Genomic DNA, 19,104 nt, shown 5'->3' on the forward strand with positions numbered 1-19,104 from the left:
TATGTAAAACATATGCCCGAATAGTTGGCAGTTTATTCTTCTGGGGCGACCCCTGATAAATAAGGGAGTTAGCAAAAGGAAAATGAATGAACGAATGGTTTATTTTATATCTTTACTGTTATATAGAGTGAGCGTTATATAGATAAAAGTAAACAAAATAATAAGCTTAGTGTTTCAGTTTTCTTTACTACCAATATATATATATATATATATATATATATATATATATATATATATATATATATATATATATATAAATGTGACCAAAAAATTGCAATTTATAAAGCCAAACAGAATATATTACAGATGAGTTGGCATAATGTTCATGACAAAACTGTGTGCTACAGAGTGTTCTCTGACACCTGGCCGCAAGCTATTTGCGTCAACATCTAAATGAGTGAGTGGTTTTGGACACAGTGGAATATTGGACACTTCATGTACTGAACACTCACAGCTTTAATTACATGGCAGAGACGGTTTGTGATAGGCTGCTGTACTACTGTAGCTTGCAGTCAATTGTAAGACAGGGACAGAGATGGAGATGAAAACTGGAGAGGTTCAGAAAAGATCCCCAAAGAGAAGTCTGTCATATTACCAGAATACTGATATGTTGATTAATATTGATGGTCAATCAATTAATCAATTAATCAATCAATCAATCAATCAATCAATCAATCAATCAATCAATCAATCAATCAATCAATCAATCAATCCTAGATAAACTGACCTAAGAGTAAATTGACATGTTTTATTTTTGATTACAAACAACTACTATTTATATTCCTGCCCTTGAACATGTTTTGATTGCTAACTCTTTTATTTTATATATATTTTACTTGATCATTATTAATTTTATTGTTTACTGTTAATTCTATGTTGTGTCTATGAGTGTTGATTTGTGTCAGCTATTGCTGTTAACCAAATTGCCCATATTGGACAATAAAGGAGTTCCAATCCAATTATATTCTTCTAACATTTACTATTCTATTAATGCTTCCTTACCTCTGTAAAACATTTAATTTATACATATGATCTACTATGTTCTTGTTTTTAATTGAACATGATTTTGATTTTAAGCAACTTAAAATAAAGAAAAATGTGTAACTTTGTTAAATTACTGAAAAAAGCTGAAATTATTCACCTTATTATTAAGAAGTCAGAATTATTAGCTTTTTTTATATTTCCAAATGATGTTTAACAGAGCAAGGAAATTTTCACAGTATGTCTGATAAAATTTTTCTTCTGAAGAAAGTCTCATTTGTTTTATTTTGCCTAGAATAAAAGCTGTTTTAAATTTTTTTAAATGCATTTTAAGGTCAAAATTATTAGCCCCTTTAAGGTAATTTTTTTCGATAGTCTACAGAACAAACCATCGTTATACCACAACTTGCCTAATTACCCTAACCTGCCTAGTTAACCTAATTAATCTAGTTAAGCCTTTAAATGTCACTTCAAGCTGTATAGAAGTGTCTTGATATCTAGTAAAATATTGTTTACTGTCATCATGGCACAGATAAAATAAATCAGTTATTAGAAATGAGTTATTAAAACTATTATGTTAGTAAATGCATTGAAAACATCTTCTCTCCGTTAAACAGAAATTTGGGAAAAAAATAAACAGGGGGGCTAATTTAGGGGGGCTAATAATTCTGACTTCAACTGTACATAGTCTAAGTGTGTGCGTGTTTAAGAAAGAGATCTGAAAAATAAAAATAAAAACTTTTTTAAAACCAATTTTTTGTTTTATTTTAATTTATTTTTTATTTGTAGGAAATGTTAAAAAATATTTTGAACCTACATAGAAACTAATTTAACATAAGCAACCCGCTTTTTCAGAGATTTCCCCTTTTATAATTTTAGAAGTAATTATTTTCCACTGACCCACATTTCAATTCCTCTCACTAAAATGCACTGTGGAGAAAAGCACCAAAAGAGCACCAAATAAACCCACAATACACAAAAATGGCAATTGCAAAACATGCTTGAACATGACAGAATTATTTATGTTGGCTAAACCATTAGAAATAAGCCTATGCATGGCTTATTAGGTGAAGATGAGGAGGCGGTGGGGGCGTGGCCATTGCTCCGGCAACCGCATCCTGTCAATCATATACTGTGGCGGGAGCAGAGAACGAGTGTCAGTGAGGACGCGTATGATTGCCTTACTTTTCCCATTACTGTTTGACAGCGTCTGCTTTCGGACAAAATCCAAAGTAAACGAATAAAGGGATCTAACAAAAGCTCACAGAAGTTCAGTGACCGCAAAATATGGCCGTGTGAGTTGACAGAACAGTGTTTTACACTTATTGGGTCTCTTTTTTTTCTTCGGTCGACGCCAGTCAACTAACCAAAGAGACACCTGCCGCTGACGACTATCTTTTTGGTAATTTCAACCGACAGTTTACCCTACAATTGTCTTCTCTTGCAGAGGATTTTGTTTCAAAAAGGAATTATCCAGCAACTTGTTTCAGTAAATTCCTACAGACCTGCTCAGGATGCCTTGGATGAGAGTCTCTCTGCCATGGAGTTGCATTCGGGAAAGCGCGAAGCTCTCTGACTGAACAAACTAGCCGTACTGCGGCACGGCTTCGCGAAATAAACGCTTTGCGACTGTCTGTCCGCTTGCTGAGTCGCAGGAATGTTGTAAAAAGCGCTAGTTTTGCGTGGGACTGGGGGACTGAGAGTCGAAGAAGGCGAAGAGACCACAGTAGGTGCACGTGAACGCAGGAATATTATAATGGCTCTCGCGGCGGTTTCTCTCTACCTCCTCGCGCTCGCCTGGACGAACTTGCGCCCGGTCCACGGGAACAACCGTCACGCCGTGTATTGGAACAGCTCAAACATCCAGTAAGTGGGCTCATAAGTTTATAAACCGCGGATTTGGGTAGATTTAGGTCCCGTGTGACGGTTAACAAGGGAGAAATGACAGGTGCACCTCATGAATACATGTCCGGGTCTCCGAAAAAATCAGAAACAAACTAGATTTTTCAGTTCTAAGGGTATTTGAGCACAATTGAGATGTGCATAATATGCCACGGTTTAATTTTCATGTCACATTTTCACAGCGTGATCAAGTTTTTTCATCTTACCACACTTGTAAGTATTTTTCCAAATGGTAATAATAATAATAATAAAAATGACGTGTTTTTATTGATTTTGCGGTGATGCTTAACCCGAACATTTTCTTGACAGGTTTCATGCGATTTACTGGAGAATTTTGATTTAAGGGACAATTATCTGATCACGTGCTGTACATTTCGACTGGCGCGCTGAGGAAGTTGATGAAGTGGCTCCTGATTGAGACATGTTTGCTTCAACTCCAGCCTGATTTATTTCTTTTACTACCACATGGCTTGATTGTGTGCATTGTGTGCTGACAGGTGATAATTCACATTACCTGACAGCCGAGACTACATCACCAAATAATCTGAGGAAAATCAGTATGGTGTGCTTTTCTTCACTTTTTTTTTTATCTCACCATATATGTTTCCCTCCCCTCCTGCCCTGATCTCTTGTCTGGAAAAGCTTCTACGCTTTCAGTTTAATTTCTTTTGTCTGTAATTACAAGAACTGTAGTGGTGATGAATGAGAAGTCTTGTGCCTTTAGTGTTATTATCTTAAGATTAATCACATTTATCTCTCCTCTGATAAAAGGGAGGGCGAGCAGCTCCTCCCTTTCCCCCCTCATGTCTATTTGTATTCATCTCATCCACTTATCTCCTGGCTGTATTCTGCTCTTCTCTCGTCTTCTGTATCACTTTCAGCGGTCCTTTTAAGCAGTATTTCCCTCTTTCATCTTGCTATTGATATGCATTACTGTATGTGATGGAAATATGAGAAATATTTAAAGTGGGGGTCAAAGAATATGTGGCATGAATGTCAGCGAGCATTGCGCTCAAAACATGGCTTTAGCATTACTGAAAAGCCTCTGGAGCAAACCATGGGGCCAACAAGCACCAGCTGCAGCAGCAATTAAGTGTGTGAATTTGTGTGGGTGTTTGTGTGTATAGAAAAGATGAGAAGAGAGCCTCATTAATACCCAGGTCCTCATTATCTTAACCGCAGCATCTTCAAAGTGCAGAGCAGTCACACGTTTTCCTGGTTGTCACATTCGGTTGATGCTGTTATCTATTACCTTTAATTATCCTTTGTGTTTGAACGCAAGTTTTGGTTAGATGTCTACATATGTATGTTTCTATATTCATAACGCTAGAAATAAAGTAGGTTGTATAGAAGCCGTTAATGAAATAGTTGTGTTAAAGTTGTTTGGTTAATTAGGTTTAGTTCAGTGAAAGGTTGTGGTTGGATGTCAGGTAAGAATGAAATGAGATGTCTGAGACTTGGCAGGAGCCAGTCTTTTTGGATTGTTACAGCACTATTAATGAGAACTTAGTGTTTTTGTGGTTATAATGTTTTTTTTTAGAGTTTACAGGATGCCATTACAAGGTTAGGTTTATGCAACTTTGTTGTCAGCTCAAGATGGAAAATATTTCATGAATTTGCCATGGTCATTTATATAACAATATTGAAAACACACACTTTTGAAAGTATATGTTTTCAAAGTGTATGTTTTTGCAAATTATATAAAAATTACCTCCATGTAATTATTTTTAAGGCAGTGAGATACTGTTTGTTTGTTATGTGTTCAGTTTATAGGCATATTTGAGGAGGAGTGGTGGGTCAAAGACACTTGTGTAAATTTACAGACACCCTATATTAATTCAGTACATGTCCTCTTTTTCAATATTACTTGCGTCTTGATTTTTAATTTACTTAATAAATAAAAATAAAAGTACTGAGTACTATTTTTTTTGCAGGAAAGTTGAATTACGGAAACATAACAGTCTAATAACCACACTGACATGTCTTCGATAAGTTAAAACATCTGAAACCGCATTTTCACCCTCAACCCCATTCCGATTAGTTGGTAAAATATGTGAATAGTTTACTGGAGACTCTGAAAGGATCATTTAAATCAGTGAGTTGTTGACTCGTAGGCAGATGTCAACCCAGATCACAATGAAGTTTCCTACAATAAAATACCTTTTCTAAAGTACAGATTCTTAAAATATGTACTTAAGTACAACAGTGAATTAAAATAGTAAAAATTCTTATGCAGCGTCCGAAACAACCTACTACTGACTAGGTACTGCATTTGAATTTAAATGGACTACTCGACTGTTAGAAAAGTACATTCTATACAGTATAAATGTAAACAGTATGAACTCGGATGTACTACATCTGCCATTTTGTCATGATCATGTGACCTTCCCGCATGAGTTGCCTCGCTTAACTCCCATTCATGAATTCTCTCATGGGCCTAGTGCAGCTTCAGAATCTCGGCGGAAGTAGTAAGTCATCCGGGTATTTCTCACATACTGATTTTTTAATTCAATGAATTTGGACATACTACTCAGCTCGCATACTGTTTTTAGCATACTACTGTATATAGCAGGGGTTCTCAACTTTTTTCACTTCGGGGCCCACTTCTTTCTTCACCAATTTTTGAAGGCCCACCTGTCTGACATTTGCTCTAAAATGTTTGTATGAAATGCTCATTTAAACCTTTATTTATTAAAATAGCTCTGCACAGAGTGCAACTGAAGCTCATATGCAAGTTTATTTAACATTTCATGGCAGAAACACCATTGAGCCTCGCTAGATCAACCTGTATGGGCACACGTCCATTACATTAATTTGGAAAACTTTGCAGATATATTAAATAGTTCACACAAAAAATACACAGAGAGACTTTCACTTCACCCATAGTTTGTGAATGAACAGACTTGCATGTAGTTGCAGACACGATCATTAGACTGTTTTTTGTGTCAAGTTTGAAGTAGTCAATCAGAGAACAGGAGAAAGTGCATTACTTAAAGGGCACCTATGGTAAAAAATCTACTTTTCAAGCTGTTTGGACAGACATATGTGCATGTATGGTGTACAGACTGTCATATTGGGGTGATATAAGCACACCCAGTGCTTTTTTTTCAATTTAACAACATAAAAACGGTGGACCAATTTGAGCTGTTTTCAAATAGACCGCAACTTTACGTAGGAGAGCGGTCCCCCCGCCCCCCGCCCACCAATATTGATTGACAGGCGCGTCATCATATCCTCAGTTTGTTGATTCACGTCCGCCATTTTCAGCGTGAGTCGAAGCAATATCACTAAAGGAACACCCTTGCTCTATTTTTAGATGCAAGGCTCATTGGGCTCAACACAAGATCAATATTCTCCACATTATCGCTCTAATCGGAATTATTGGTTGTATCTTTAGGTAGGTTTGCAAACATGTGTACTTCTCATTGAGGCTACCTTATACTTTAGCCGTTTGCATTTCTCGCGATTCCAGAAGCTCCCTGTGATCCTAACTAGCATGCGTTTTAGAATTCTAAACATAGGTTTCTATCAGGGTACACACAAGTCGACGGCTGGGCGCTGCGGACCGCTGCAGAAACCTATGTTTAGAATTCAAAAATGTGTGGCGCGACGATTCGGCACACTTCATGTTTCTGGTGCGCCACAGAGAGTGTCTGGTGTGCCGTGTCGCGGCTTCGAGCGGCGCATCCGGTGCCTCAGTTAAAGTTAATTCAGTGTACGTGGTTATTAGTTTCTGTGTACAAGCTCAGCACTTGAAACTAGGACACAGTTGGCTGTAAAACTGTACAAAGACACAAATGATTTTGTACTCTCAGCTTGGTCTGTGTCAGAGTCGTACATGTACGACTGAATGGTGATCGTCTCACTCCTTCTCCTCTGAGTCTGCCTGTCAGACTCGTTGCAAACGCAGAGCGGGTGAGCTCATGGCCCCGCCCCCTTGTTACGTTGGGCGGGAAGCCGAAACTAGTCTACATGTGAAGCAACACACCCATAAATCAGCGAACTGTGGACACGCCCCCAACATGACACTTTTTAAGACATAATAAAAAAATCTGAATTGTGTTTTAAACTGAACCTAAACTGGCACACTCAGAAGAACCATAATATTAATATTAAATCATAAAAAAGAGATAAACCATGTGCCTTTAAATAATTTTAATATAGCATATTAATTATAGTATAATATTGAGAGTTTTAAGCTATGTCACGGCCCGCCTGCAGGATCGCCGAGGCCCACTAGTGTGACAAATACAGGCCAACTACAGGCCTGGCATGCATAATACAACATTTGAACTTATTTTCATAGATCTGTATGATTAAAGATCACGTTGACAATGTTGTATGTACATAAATCTGTCTATCATACAAAGAAGAAACATTTAGCACACCGTTGTCTTTCAGACACACTTTAAGAGTTGTGTATGATCAGAACTCAGTTGTCAGGGCATTTTTACCTGCATGTCTCTGTTAGTACAGAGTCTATTTCTACTCCCACACTGGGAGAAGATCTGTAAAATAATGCGTAAACTGACCCAGATTGCAGGTAGCCGAGGAACTCTCTGAGGCCATACGGCATGAATACTGATCCCAGATCAGTCCTGAGAGGCTTAAAGCTTCAGGCCACACACTACTCAGAAGCGCATGCAGGCATGGTACAAACTGGAGCAACAATCTCCCAACCAACCAGTTCCCAAGAGTCCCTCAAGGGCATGAGAATGTTTATGGCCCAGTGGGTTGTCACAGTTCTAGGTGAGACCCTCTTTTTGCTCTACCTGTGAACCTAACGTTTGGTCCAGCTGAGTTAGCTGTAGAACCGGGAGAGCGCTTCGTGTTGGCCAATGCAAGCAATGCTCACTTGAGCTCCGCATCCCACTGCTCATATCGTTGAGACAGATAAAAGCGCAGACTGATAAAAGCTCTTTCATGAATGCGACGAGAAAACCTTGCTCACAGAGTCTGTTTGAAATTTCACTGTAAAGTCAAGTGAATAGAGGATCATCAATCATGTGAGATGATGTGTCTGGGGAAAATGCCAAATCTGGAAAGTCAGAAAGACGCGACTCCTGGTATAGTACGACAGATATTCGCATGGAGTGCTTCAGATGTGTATAAACAACCAAAACGAACATGTAGGGGGTGTTGATTCGGATGGCGAGGATGAGTCAGTAGCACACGGCTGGGCTTTGATTGCATCTGCACGGCCCCATTAGGAGGCAACGCTCTCAGCTTCTGCTGGCACTGGCACTGCAACCCAAGCTCATTACAGCTGTCCCGGCTAATGGAACACACTCACACACAAAGTCATTTAGTTGTGTTCTGTCCAACGCACAAACAAAGTCCCTCGCAAACAAGCATGCATACTAATACACTTTATGCAGATCAAACTGACCTGTATGGCGAATGAGAAAAGCATTCATGCACGGAAATGTCAGGAAAAATCCAACCTTTTTAGACACACACACATTAAATCATTGCTGCTCTCAGGTTCTCTGCTAATTAGTGAAGTTTGATGTGGAACATGTGTAGCTGAGCAAGGTGGCCATGGGGTACATTTCCTGTGGCGACGTGGCCTCTTGCACCCAGCACCAGGTTGATGTCATGGCCCAGAATCAGAGCAGGGCCCTTTAATTGGTCAGCCTCTGTCAACATGATGATAACAAACGAGAGACCTGCTCTCAGAGCTCTAGGCTAGGCAGGCTTATGTAAGGGGAGATTTACCTTAGAAGAAAGACCCAATGAAATGTAATGTGTGCTGTGATAGAACGAACATACAGGCTGCAACACAATGTGACCTTTAAAAAGCGGGGTCAAATGAGTTTGAAACTTGTTTTAGTGAACTTATTCTCGCCTGTGGTGTGTTTCTAAATTAAAATTTTCTTCCAGTAATTGTTTACCCCTGGAGTGACTGTGAGACTTGATGACTGGATTGTTTCAGCTAAACCAGTTGCTTTACTAAAGGTCTGAGGGTATACAAGTGAGCTGGAATTATTTATGTAATATATCTGTATCCATATTTTAAAACTTCTCAAATCTGCATGGACCGGAATTTGCTGAGATTGTTTCTCGTATGTTGATGTACTTCTATCTGGAACTAAATATTGAGTAATCTTTTTGCACATTATATCTTGAGAGCAAATTAATGTTAAGAGGGGCTTGGTTAAGAGTTTCGTGGCTGAAGCTGTCAAGCTGATTTTAACAGAGAAGGTCCACCACTCCAAACACAGAAGCAAATCAGCTGATTCGAATGTTATCATTCGATTGAATGGGCATTATCAGTGGTTATCAGCTGATAGATATGGGCTAGTAGGGGCCTTCTGTGCCTACTGGTAGGCTCAGATTGCTGTTATCATTCATCCACATGATTAATTAGCTACAGATCACATACGGCTGCAGCTGGAAGTTAACAAGAATTATTTATATTATTTATTAAATTTCCATTAATTGTATTTTAATAACGTCTACCACTACCCCAACCCTAAACCCAACTGTCACAGTAATGTAAAAACAGATCTGGATCTGGAATCTTCTCTATTAGTATAGCTGATTAACCATGTGGATGAATGTAAACAGCCTTCTGAGCCTAACAGTAGGCACAAAAGGCCCTTACTGGCCAATTCGCCCATTCAATCGAGTGATAACATGGGTGAGCAAATTGCCATTTGACAATTTGATTGAAGATTACCAAAATATCAGTGGATTAGCAATATTTGTTTACCTTAAGCAGAGAAGCCCAAATTAGGGTCCGCGGGCCAAAGTGGGCTCTTTGTAACCTTTGATTTGGCCCACTATCCCATCTGACAAAGGAGTACGAATGATGGGCAGGGTTGGGGTGAATGATTATAATGATAGATTTAGATTGTTATTTCTATAAAATTATTATTTCTTTTTGTTTGTTTGTTTTATTACTGAGCTACAAAAAAGCCAACTGAAATTTAATGTTTAAATACATAAATAAATACTTTGTAAAAATGTAAATACTGTCACTCAACAGATAATTCAGAGGACATCAGTGAGCAAATCAAGGCAAAATCAGGTGCAGCTTGACTAGCGTAACTCCATCTGTTATAAACAAGTTATTTTTTACAGTAATAAGTACATTATAAAAATGTTAATAGTTATTACAAAGCAATGTTGTCTAGTTATTTTTAAAAAATTATTAAATAAATGAGGAATTACCCATGGCAGCTATATTTACCTTCGGCCCACTAGCCTCAATCTAGTTTGGTTTTTGGCCCTTCGTAAGAAAAGGTTTGGACACGCCTGACCTAAACAATAACAATGTGCACTTGCAAAATGAACATCATAAATTTAGATTTCACAAGGACTTAGAGTACCTAGAGTTAGAGTACAACTACAGTACAAAAGAAATTTGACTTAAGCTGGTTTTCTTTTGTCGTTGTACTTCTAATTTGTGACCGATGTTTGTATTCTTTGCTTCTGAAAATATTCCAGACAATAGTTTCTCTTGAACATATTTCATGCAAACTGCTACTTTGGTATTGTCAACTACATTTTTAAGTAGCATTCTCTTTTTTCTATTATATTAAAACTTGATTTTCCACCAGTGTAAGGTTAATTATCAAATTAACATGAAATGTTGTATCAATGCTGTAAATGAAAGAATAATAAATATATAAAAAGCTTAAAATAAATACTTTTTTCTTTATATCATTGTGTATATGAACAAATAATATAATATTAGAAAAATTATTAACTTGAAGGATTTTTTAATATTGTGCTTTTATCTTACTCTAAAAACTTGCTGCTCAAACTAAAGTTGTGCTTTTATCTTACTCTAAAAACTTGCTGCTCAAACTAAAGTTGTTTATCTTACATCACATAATGCTTTTTTTTTTAAACCAGGCAGCTGTGTCTCATGTTTTTAATGGAAAAATGCATCCTGTGCTAATTATCCTTTAGAAATGACAATACGCTCTGTTGTATGTTACAGTCCTTCACAGAGTGTGCTCACACAAGAGCAGATAATCAGGTGTGCTGTCATGCAGAGGGAACCTATTGTTGCTGATGTTGTTATTGTTTTCGTTGCTGCACAGTTAAAGTGCACAACTGTAACATTTGATAACATCTTTAATAAAAACTGTGACTCCTCAATTAAAGTATAAACCCACTGGAAAACTTTTAATGAATCGATTTGAATTAATAAATAAATATGAAAAACCACTCAACTGTAGAACATGTTATAACTATTTAAATACACAAAAACGCATACACAAACCTGAAGTAACGATATTTTAGTTCTGCTCATCAGGCACCATATCTAGTGAATATTTGTTCCCTAGCATGTGAAAGTTTTGTTTCTTGATTTTAATTTAAAGGGGTCATGAACTGAGAAATTAAAATTCTTGATCTTTTGGCATACTGTATAATATGCCACTGTATTATAAAGATATCTTTTAAATTTCAGAACTGTTCGATAGTCTGAAAAAAGCCTCCCCAATAAAAAAATAAAAAATTGCTCACTGAAGTGAAGCTGGGCTGAGCCTGGTCAGTACCTGGATGGGAAACCACATGGGAAAACTACAACACAGCCTCATTGGGAAAGCATATCCCGGTGTACATTTTTGAGAACCGGCAAATACGTGCCAAATACCACTTACCTTAGTATGGCCGGCTTTTCCGGTGAGACTGGTTTGCTCAATAGCTTGCTAAGGACTTGGGAGGCAGAAGCGGAGCAGATCAGGGTTTGATTCCAACAAATAATGGTTTCATAAACCCATTCGAATGAAACAACCCCCCACCACCACCCCCACCCAAAACAAGCACATGAGGTTGTGGTAGAAGCACACGGCCGCAATTGCTTTTCTCTTCTAGTTTGCTTTTGAAAACATTATTGGTTGGGTTTAGTTAAGTGGGTGGGTGGGTCATATCAAGCTGAAACATTATGCACAAGCCGACACGCATGAAAAAGACATAATTCACACAAGACAATATTCTCAGTATGTCCATGATGGCGAGGAGATGTTTGTGAGTTCTTTGTGGGTCCTAATGCCCCAGTATAGTGATGGGGACAATATACTGTCAGGGAGCGACATCTTTTGGATGAGATGTTAAACCAAGTTCCTGACTGTCTTTGGACATTAAAAATACCATGGCACTTTTCGTAAAATGTAGGGGTGTAAGCCCAGTGTCCTGGCCAAATTGCCTCCTTCATCCCTTACCGATCGTGACCTACCATCACTGTCTCTCCTCTCCACCTGAGCATGCTGGCACTATTGTCCTGTGCCTACCGTCACATCATCCAGGTGGATGTTACACATTGCTGGTAAGGAGAGACCTTTGGGTGTAGAGCCATGCACAATAAATGTGCTATATAAATGCATATTACATTTTGCATTACATTTAATAAAATCATAGTACATGCACTTGCCTGCATCGCAAAAGTGATATACTGTAATCGTATGTGGAAGCTTTCTAAATCAAAGTCAGCTGAATTAAATCTAAAGTCTTCTTTTCTGTGAGGAGTTGTCTTTTTGTCTTTCAGAGTGCTGAATTATTTTAAAAACACTGACATGTAGAACTTACTTTAATTTATATTCTAGTCTGATATTTTATATTCTAACCTGTGCAGCTTTTCTCGTTGCACTGCCTCCTTAGGATGAATCACTTTTATTCCTCGTTTGTAAGTTGCTTTAGATAAAAGCGTCGGCTAAATCAATGGTACTGATTTTGGTCCTGGAGACCCACAGCAATGCACGTTTGTATAACTCTCTTATCTGACAAACCAAGCTCAGTTCATGCAGCTCACTGTTAAGGCCAGGCATACACTTTTCGACTTGTTTGTGATTTCCATTCAGTTTGGGCATGGTACCAACTCACACTGTACTGGAAGAACACATGCGATGTAAAGGCAAAGCTCATGATTCATATGCGCACACTATATAGGCCGAAACTTGACTGCTTACATTTAGCATATGAAATTATCATGGCTGCGTCCGAAATCGCCTACTACTCAAGCAGTTACCATGTCTCCATTTGAATTTACAACACAACCGTTAATAAAGTACTATTAGTGTTATTAGTTTTATATAGTATGAATGTGAGTAGTATGAATGGAAATTGGACATACCACATCCACCATTTGCAACCTACCTGCGTCATTTGCAGAGCTTTACTCCCATTCATGAATTCTCTTGCGTGGCATTATGGGATAGCATAGCGTCCATCAGATGCACACTTCAGAATCTCGCCGAAAGTAGTAGGTCATCCAGGTATTTCTCGCATGCTGTTTTTCGAATTCTATCAACTTGGACATGCCTACTACTCATCTCGCATATTGTTTTAGTGTACTATATAGCATGGAAGTATGCAGTTTCTGACGCCGTGCAAGTCAGACCTGCTTCTTCTTCTTCTTTTTTGTTTAATTGAAATTAACAAACCAGGATATGATGTATTTATGCCACATAATGGAAAGGAGTGTCAAGGAAAATATAAAAAATTCTGTCTTGCAAATATGGGAATAGAATTTCATACACTTTTAATGTGTCATGTGTTTTAAAGTCAATCAATCAGTTCATAGTTCTGACTAAAATACGTGATTCTCTTATAATGGCCATAATGTCAGAAAATCATCCAATCATCCAATTGCAGATCAGCAGGGTTTAATCACCTCTCCATTCCCTTTGTACACTGCATGAACGCAGATCCACAAAGCAGAAATTTGGCCTAATTCAAAGAAGAGTCACACGGCTCTGAATCAGAATTCAGCTCAGAATCTGATCCAAAATCGTAGTGTATGCCTGGCTTAACAAACACATGGTTGAATCAGGTGTGTAAAAAGGAAACATGCAAAACACTGAGCATTATACTGAAGTCATATTTTATTTTGCTTATTCACTTGAACATGACTGATCAGTGGACCACAAAAACTTAATGAGGTGGTTAATTTTGAGGTGTTAAAATGCTGCCACTGACAAACATAACTGGCAGTGTATCCACAGTGTTATGTTTACTGTAATGCTGGAATTCATTTTATTTTTTTAAAGCATAAAATCTAATTATAGAGGTGACACTGCTATTGATGCTACCTTTATGGATTTTTATTGTTATTATTAATCTGGTACAGACCAAATCTGTTCTTCATTTCAACAAGATAAAACAAGACTAGTGGGTGGGGAAAACCAGTAGGAAGGATTAGGAAAGTTTTTTATATTTAGTGCACAATCTTCTTTGCTTTAGAGAAAATTATCATCTTGACAAATGGCTTCTCTGGGAAATGGAGGAGTTGGGTGGAGTGATCAATGACCAGCCGAGCAGGAGGCTTCCTCCTGCAGCTCATTACAGTCACATATATCCTATTAATGAAAAAAAACAGACACAACTCACACAGGGAAAAAAAACAAGGTCACATGCAGAGTACAGTTGCTGATTGGTGACAACAACAACAACAAAAATATCCACTTTTGTTACCAATGTAAAAAAAACATTGTTTTACTCCAAGACTTAGTTTATTGATTAATTTTGAAAGGTTTAAAAATCTATTGAAATGGGAATGTGATTTAATGCTTTCCTGTACAATAACCAAGAACATATTTAGCACGTTTCATGGAAGTGTTTTATAGAATGCTTCAATTCTGAAAAGTTCAGTCAGCTGCTATGTTTACATGCACCAAACTAAACCAGACAGTATGCAGTCGGATTGATTGGATTGGACGGGGTGGTTTATTCCTTTTCTAATCCAATCCAACAGCAAAAAATGTACCATGTAAATGCTTAAATCTGATGGCTTTGATATATCATGCATATTTTGATGAATGGCTGTATATTTTCATTAGGCTGCTAAATGAAACATTTTATTTTAGATAATGCACTGTAACCTAAATATAAGTTTAAATAAATAATATAAATAAAATAAAATATTTCAGTAAAATATTAGAAATTAGAATTGAGAAATAAAAAAGAAAATATCAAATGTCAACAAAAGACAGTGGACACTATAAAAAATATGACTAACATTTCTATTTTTAGACACTTTCAATACCAACTAACTAACCTAATCTAACAAAAGTTTACAGAATGTATATAAAACATAAATGAATCAGATTCCATTGTTTAGAATTGATCTACTACATGTATACAGATATGTGGTCAGATTCAATTGATTTGGATTGACAAAGATTGGTGCATGTTAACAGTGTGAAGAGTAAGTCCTGAATGTACCATTTTTACTATGTATTTTTGGTCAGTTTGCATCAAATGCACTGTATTACACCAGGGGTGTTTCAAATTGAAGACACTAGCTAAGTTTTCATCCAAAACTGCAAATTAACTTTATGGGCAAAACTGGATTATCACATAAAAGCAGCGTTTCCATCCAACGAGTCAAAGCGAACAAAATCGTCACTTTCTGATTAACTGACGTCCATTATCAAAAGTAAAAACAGAAATTTGCTGCGGTAGGAGAAGCTGCGTCAATCTTTTCTTCATTTAATAAATGACTTGCACCTCAGAAGGCAATCCTGACACGCAGTGAACACGCGGTGGCGTTTGAAGGCGAGAGACGTGGAGCACAGACGCTCTTGACAATTCTGGAGGTCATTAATAATATAATAACACTAATACAGAAACGGTTAAGGCGTTTTAGACTGACAAAAATAACATTTCAGATGTTTTACAATGTGCTCAGTCTCTGGTTTATCCATTCACATACATTTTTATAATCACATGACTTAATCTCATATTTTAATACGCATAGTGGAATTTGTTCAGTAAAGTGTTTCCATCGTAGTTCAAGTGCGTCTTTTATTATAATAAAAAGTTTATCCTACTCAGTTATGCACATGTTTCTTTATGCGCATTTTCAAAATGTATGCCCATTTTGCCGGTTCCATCAACTGTTTTTTTATGCAGATATCCAAAATGCGCATAAAAATAGGTGGAAACATAGCTACTGTGTGTTTAGGCCTCTTTATGCCATTTATTTAATCAGTTGTGCTTCATTAACTTCATCAAAGCAAAATAGCTTTTTTTTGTACAATGTAACGATGTAAAAAAAGGGATATATGTGTATTGTTATGCCCTCAAATGTCTTACTTGGATGGTAAAAAAAGTAATGAATTCAAACCTTGGCTCCCCAACTCAGTCCCCATGCCAAGGGACTTAATTTGCGCAGGTAGATAAAATCTATTTCGGTCTTTGAGCATATTATTTTTCTTTTGCCCAAGAACAAGAGGAAAGTCAGTTATTGATGGAACGAAACAAGGAACGAGAATATTACTGGCATAAGGAATTATTCAAAAGGTGTTAAAAGAAATAGAGACTGGCAAATTAATTAACACAGAGAAATTAGGAGCAACAAGGAAGAAGATTAGAAAATTAATTGGAAACGGGGGCTATAGATTGTGTAGTTTAGAGGTGTGTTTTTCCCCTGGAAAAGAAGGTTAAATCGAGGATAGTTATTGAACCACATGGTTTTAGTCATGTGGATTGATGCCCCGAGGCAAGCAAGCATGTGTTGTGTTTGTCTGTCGTCGTTGTGCAGTGGCTTCGCTCTCAAGAAAAGAAAAAAGACAAGTGGATTTGCCAGCTGATTACATGCAATGCTGTCCATCTGGCTTGGCATGATGGCGGAGTCTGCATATCAAATGTACCTCAGTTATGCAGTCATTCATTGCCAATGAATTACTACGGATACAGAGGAAGAAGGAAATGTCTGTTTTTTAACATGATTTGTATGTGTGGAAATGATTTCTTGCTCACTATTGGATCCCTAAAAAGCTCAGTCAATCGCGAGGCTAATCAGTGTGTGATGTATTTCAGTGAAACTTTAATGAGCTGGAAGCTTGATAACCTGTTTTCGGTTGCCCCCAACAAGGCTGGTTCATTCCTGCAGAAATGACACATCTGTGCTTAACATCCCTCTGGTCCTGTGCCTGCTGCATGCATAAAGAGAAAGAAGACTGCCTCTGCTGTCTGAAAGAGTGTACGCAGAGCGCTTAGGTGGATGTATGTGTCCGACCTGTTCCTTCTCTTTATTTTCGGCATGGAGGATGACAGTCCGTAAGGACCTCGGTGAATTCCCTGCCACGCTGTGTGACTCATGCCTACAGCCTTTGCCAAGCAAAACCAATGGCTCGCTGCGTAATTTCACGCCGTTCCCTTGGGAAAGTCAGATTGAGGAAAGGGAAAGTGATCGATCCGAGCTGAATGCAGGAAGGGCCTCTAGCCTCCAAATAAATATATAACCATTAAATACGAGGCCTTTGGTGCCTGAAGAACGGTCGATTTTGGGCCTTGTGATAATCAATGCGCAAATTCATTTTTGCTTGAACGTGACAGTGTGTGAGAAATACCAATTAGAATCGAGAGCGGAGTGGGAAGAGAGCGGAGATTGATTTGAATTTGAGAGGAGAGACTGTAAAGCTTGGCTCTCTCAAAAGCTCTAGCCTTCGGTCACCCCATTCAGACACCCTAGGAACCGAAAGTGAGGATGCATGAGAGATGGAAAGCTGAAAATGATGGTCAATTGGAAGTCATCGGTTGTAGGGTGGAACATTTGTTTATGGGTCAATGGAAGTGTGAGGTTTCGTGAGGGATTCCAATTAGTTTGAGGGTTTGCTAATCATCGCTTGTTTGCTACTATTAGGGCTGCACGATTCTGGCAAAAATGTGAATCACAATTTTTTTTGGCTTAAAATCAAGATCACGAATTTCTCACGATTCTGTTAATGTAAAAAAAGGTTAATATGATTAGCTTATTATTATCGTTAATTCTCAAACATATGGTAAAACAACAACAATAATATTAGGCCTATGTGTTGCTCTACTGTTGCTTAAAATGCTAAATTTTGTATAGTCATTATGGTGGACTTGAACAAATTTTCAATATGTCCTGTTAGTTGTATTCTGATGTCATAATTTTACTGTGAATTAACAATTTAAAAGTCTAAGTTGATTTATTATGTTTAAGACATGTGCTTGTCATCTGTTTTTCACTACATTATTAGACCATTTGTTTTCACTGGTAAAATTTTTAGAATTTTGTCATTATCAGATTCCTTCTTGCATTATATTCAACAATATATATAGGCTAGGGTTGTTATACTCACACAGTAAACATTTATTTTCATGCACAACACTTTGTGTTCGATATAAAAAAAAAACATATCAAATGCTTGTCGTAATCATAACTCTAAAATGTGATATGATCATTTAAATGATGTGTGCACAGGTTTCACTTTCACTTCCGAGTGTGGCTCATGGCTGCTGTCACTGTGAGAAAAAACACATACGTGCAAATCAAACCTCCCGCATGGCCCTCAAACGATCGCTCTGTGCAACAAACTGAACGTTATTTACAACTTCATTACCTGTTATTCACAGCCTATGCAGGTTGTGTTCACTAAAGTAGGCGTCATGCGTGCACGCGCGCATTCTCGGTAGTCAAACAGCTCGCAGTCAGCTCACGTGTGATTTCGCGGCCGCGAAGACATCATTACATGAAGACAGGAATGACATTTCTGGGTGAATTATACCTTATAAATACAGTACGTGACACTTTTAAAGCTATTTGAAGGTGTCAGTGTTGCTGTGAAGAATTGTGCGACTGCCTAGCTTCTCTCCTGATCTTAAAAATATAATTGGCTGAATTGTAGAAATGCTGAATTAAGATCGTGTGTAGGGTCGAATCGAGATCGTGATTTTTTTTTTATTAATCGTGCAGCCCTAGCTACTATTTACCATATTTGTGTTGCTCAGGGGTGTTAAAATAAATAATCAAAATGAACGTTTTCAGGGTGAGGGCGGCACGGTGGCTTAGTGGTTAGCACTGCTCGCCTCACCGCAAGAAAGTTGCTGGTTTGCATCCCGGCTGGGCCAGTTGGCATTTCTGTGTGAAGTTTGCATGTTCTCTTCGTGTTCGCATGGGTTTCCTCCGGCTGCTCCGGTTTCCCCCAAAGTCCAAAGACATGCGCATACAAAGTCCAAAGACATTAAATAAGCTACAATTGTCTGTGTTATATGAGAGGGTGTGTGAATGAGTGTGTATGGGTGTTTCACAATACTGGAAGGGCATCCGCTGTGTTAAACATATGCTGGAATAGTTGGTTGTTTATTTCGCTGTGGCGACCTCTGAAATAGAAACTAAGCCAACGGAAAATGTATGGATAGAGTTTTCAAGATGATAGTATTAATTTGTTAGTCATAAGGTTATTTATTCGTTTGTGTGCTCCAAAGAAATATGTACAACATATAAACATTTAAATC

General features: G+C 37.8%; 1 protein-coding gene across 1 annotated transcript in view; it reads left to right on the top strand.

Moving 5' to 3' along the window:
- The first annotated feature begins 2,138 nt into the window (after positions 1 to 2,138).
- efna3a (ephrin-A3a) overlaps positions 2,139 to 19,104 on the top strand; it is a 183,985-nt gene continuing 167,019 nt past the window's right edge. The window contains exon 1 of the mRNA XM_056480178.1: positions 2,139 to 2,847. Coding sequence (XP_056336153.1) covers positions 2,738 to 2,847 — 110 coding nt within the window. The 5' untranslated portion in view covers positions 2,139 to 2,737. The remainder of the gene's footprint in view (positions 2,848 to 19,104) is intronic.

Source organism: Danio aesculapii, chromosome 19 (genome assembly GCF_903798145.1).
Source record: "Danio aesculapii chromosome 19, fDanAes4.1, whole genome shotgun sequence".
In the NCBI taxonomy this organism is placed as follows: Eukaryota; Metazoa; Chordata; class Actinopteri; order Cypriniformes; family Danionidae; genus Danio; species Danio aesculapii.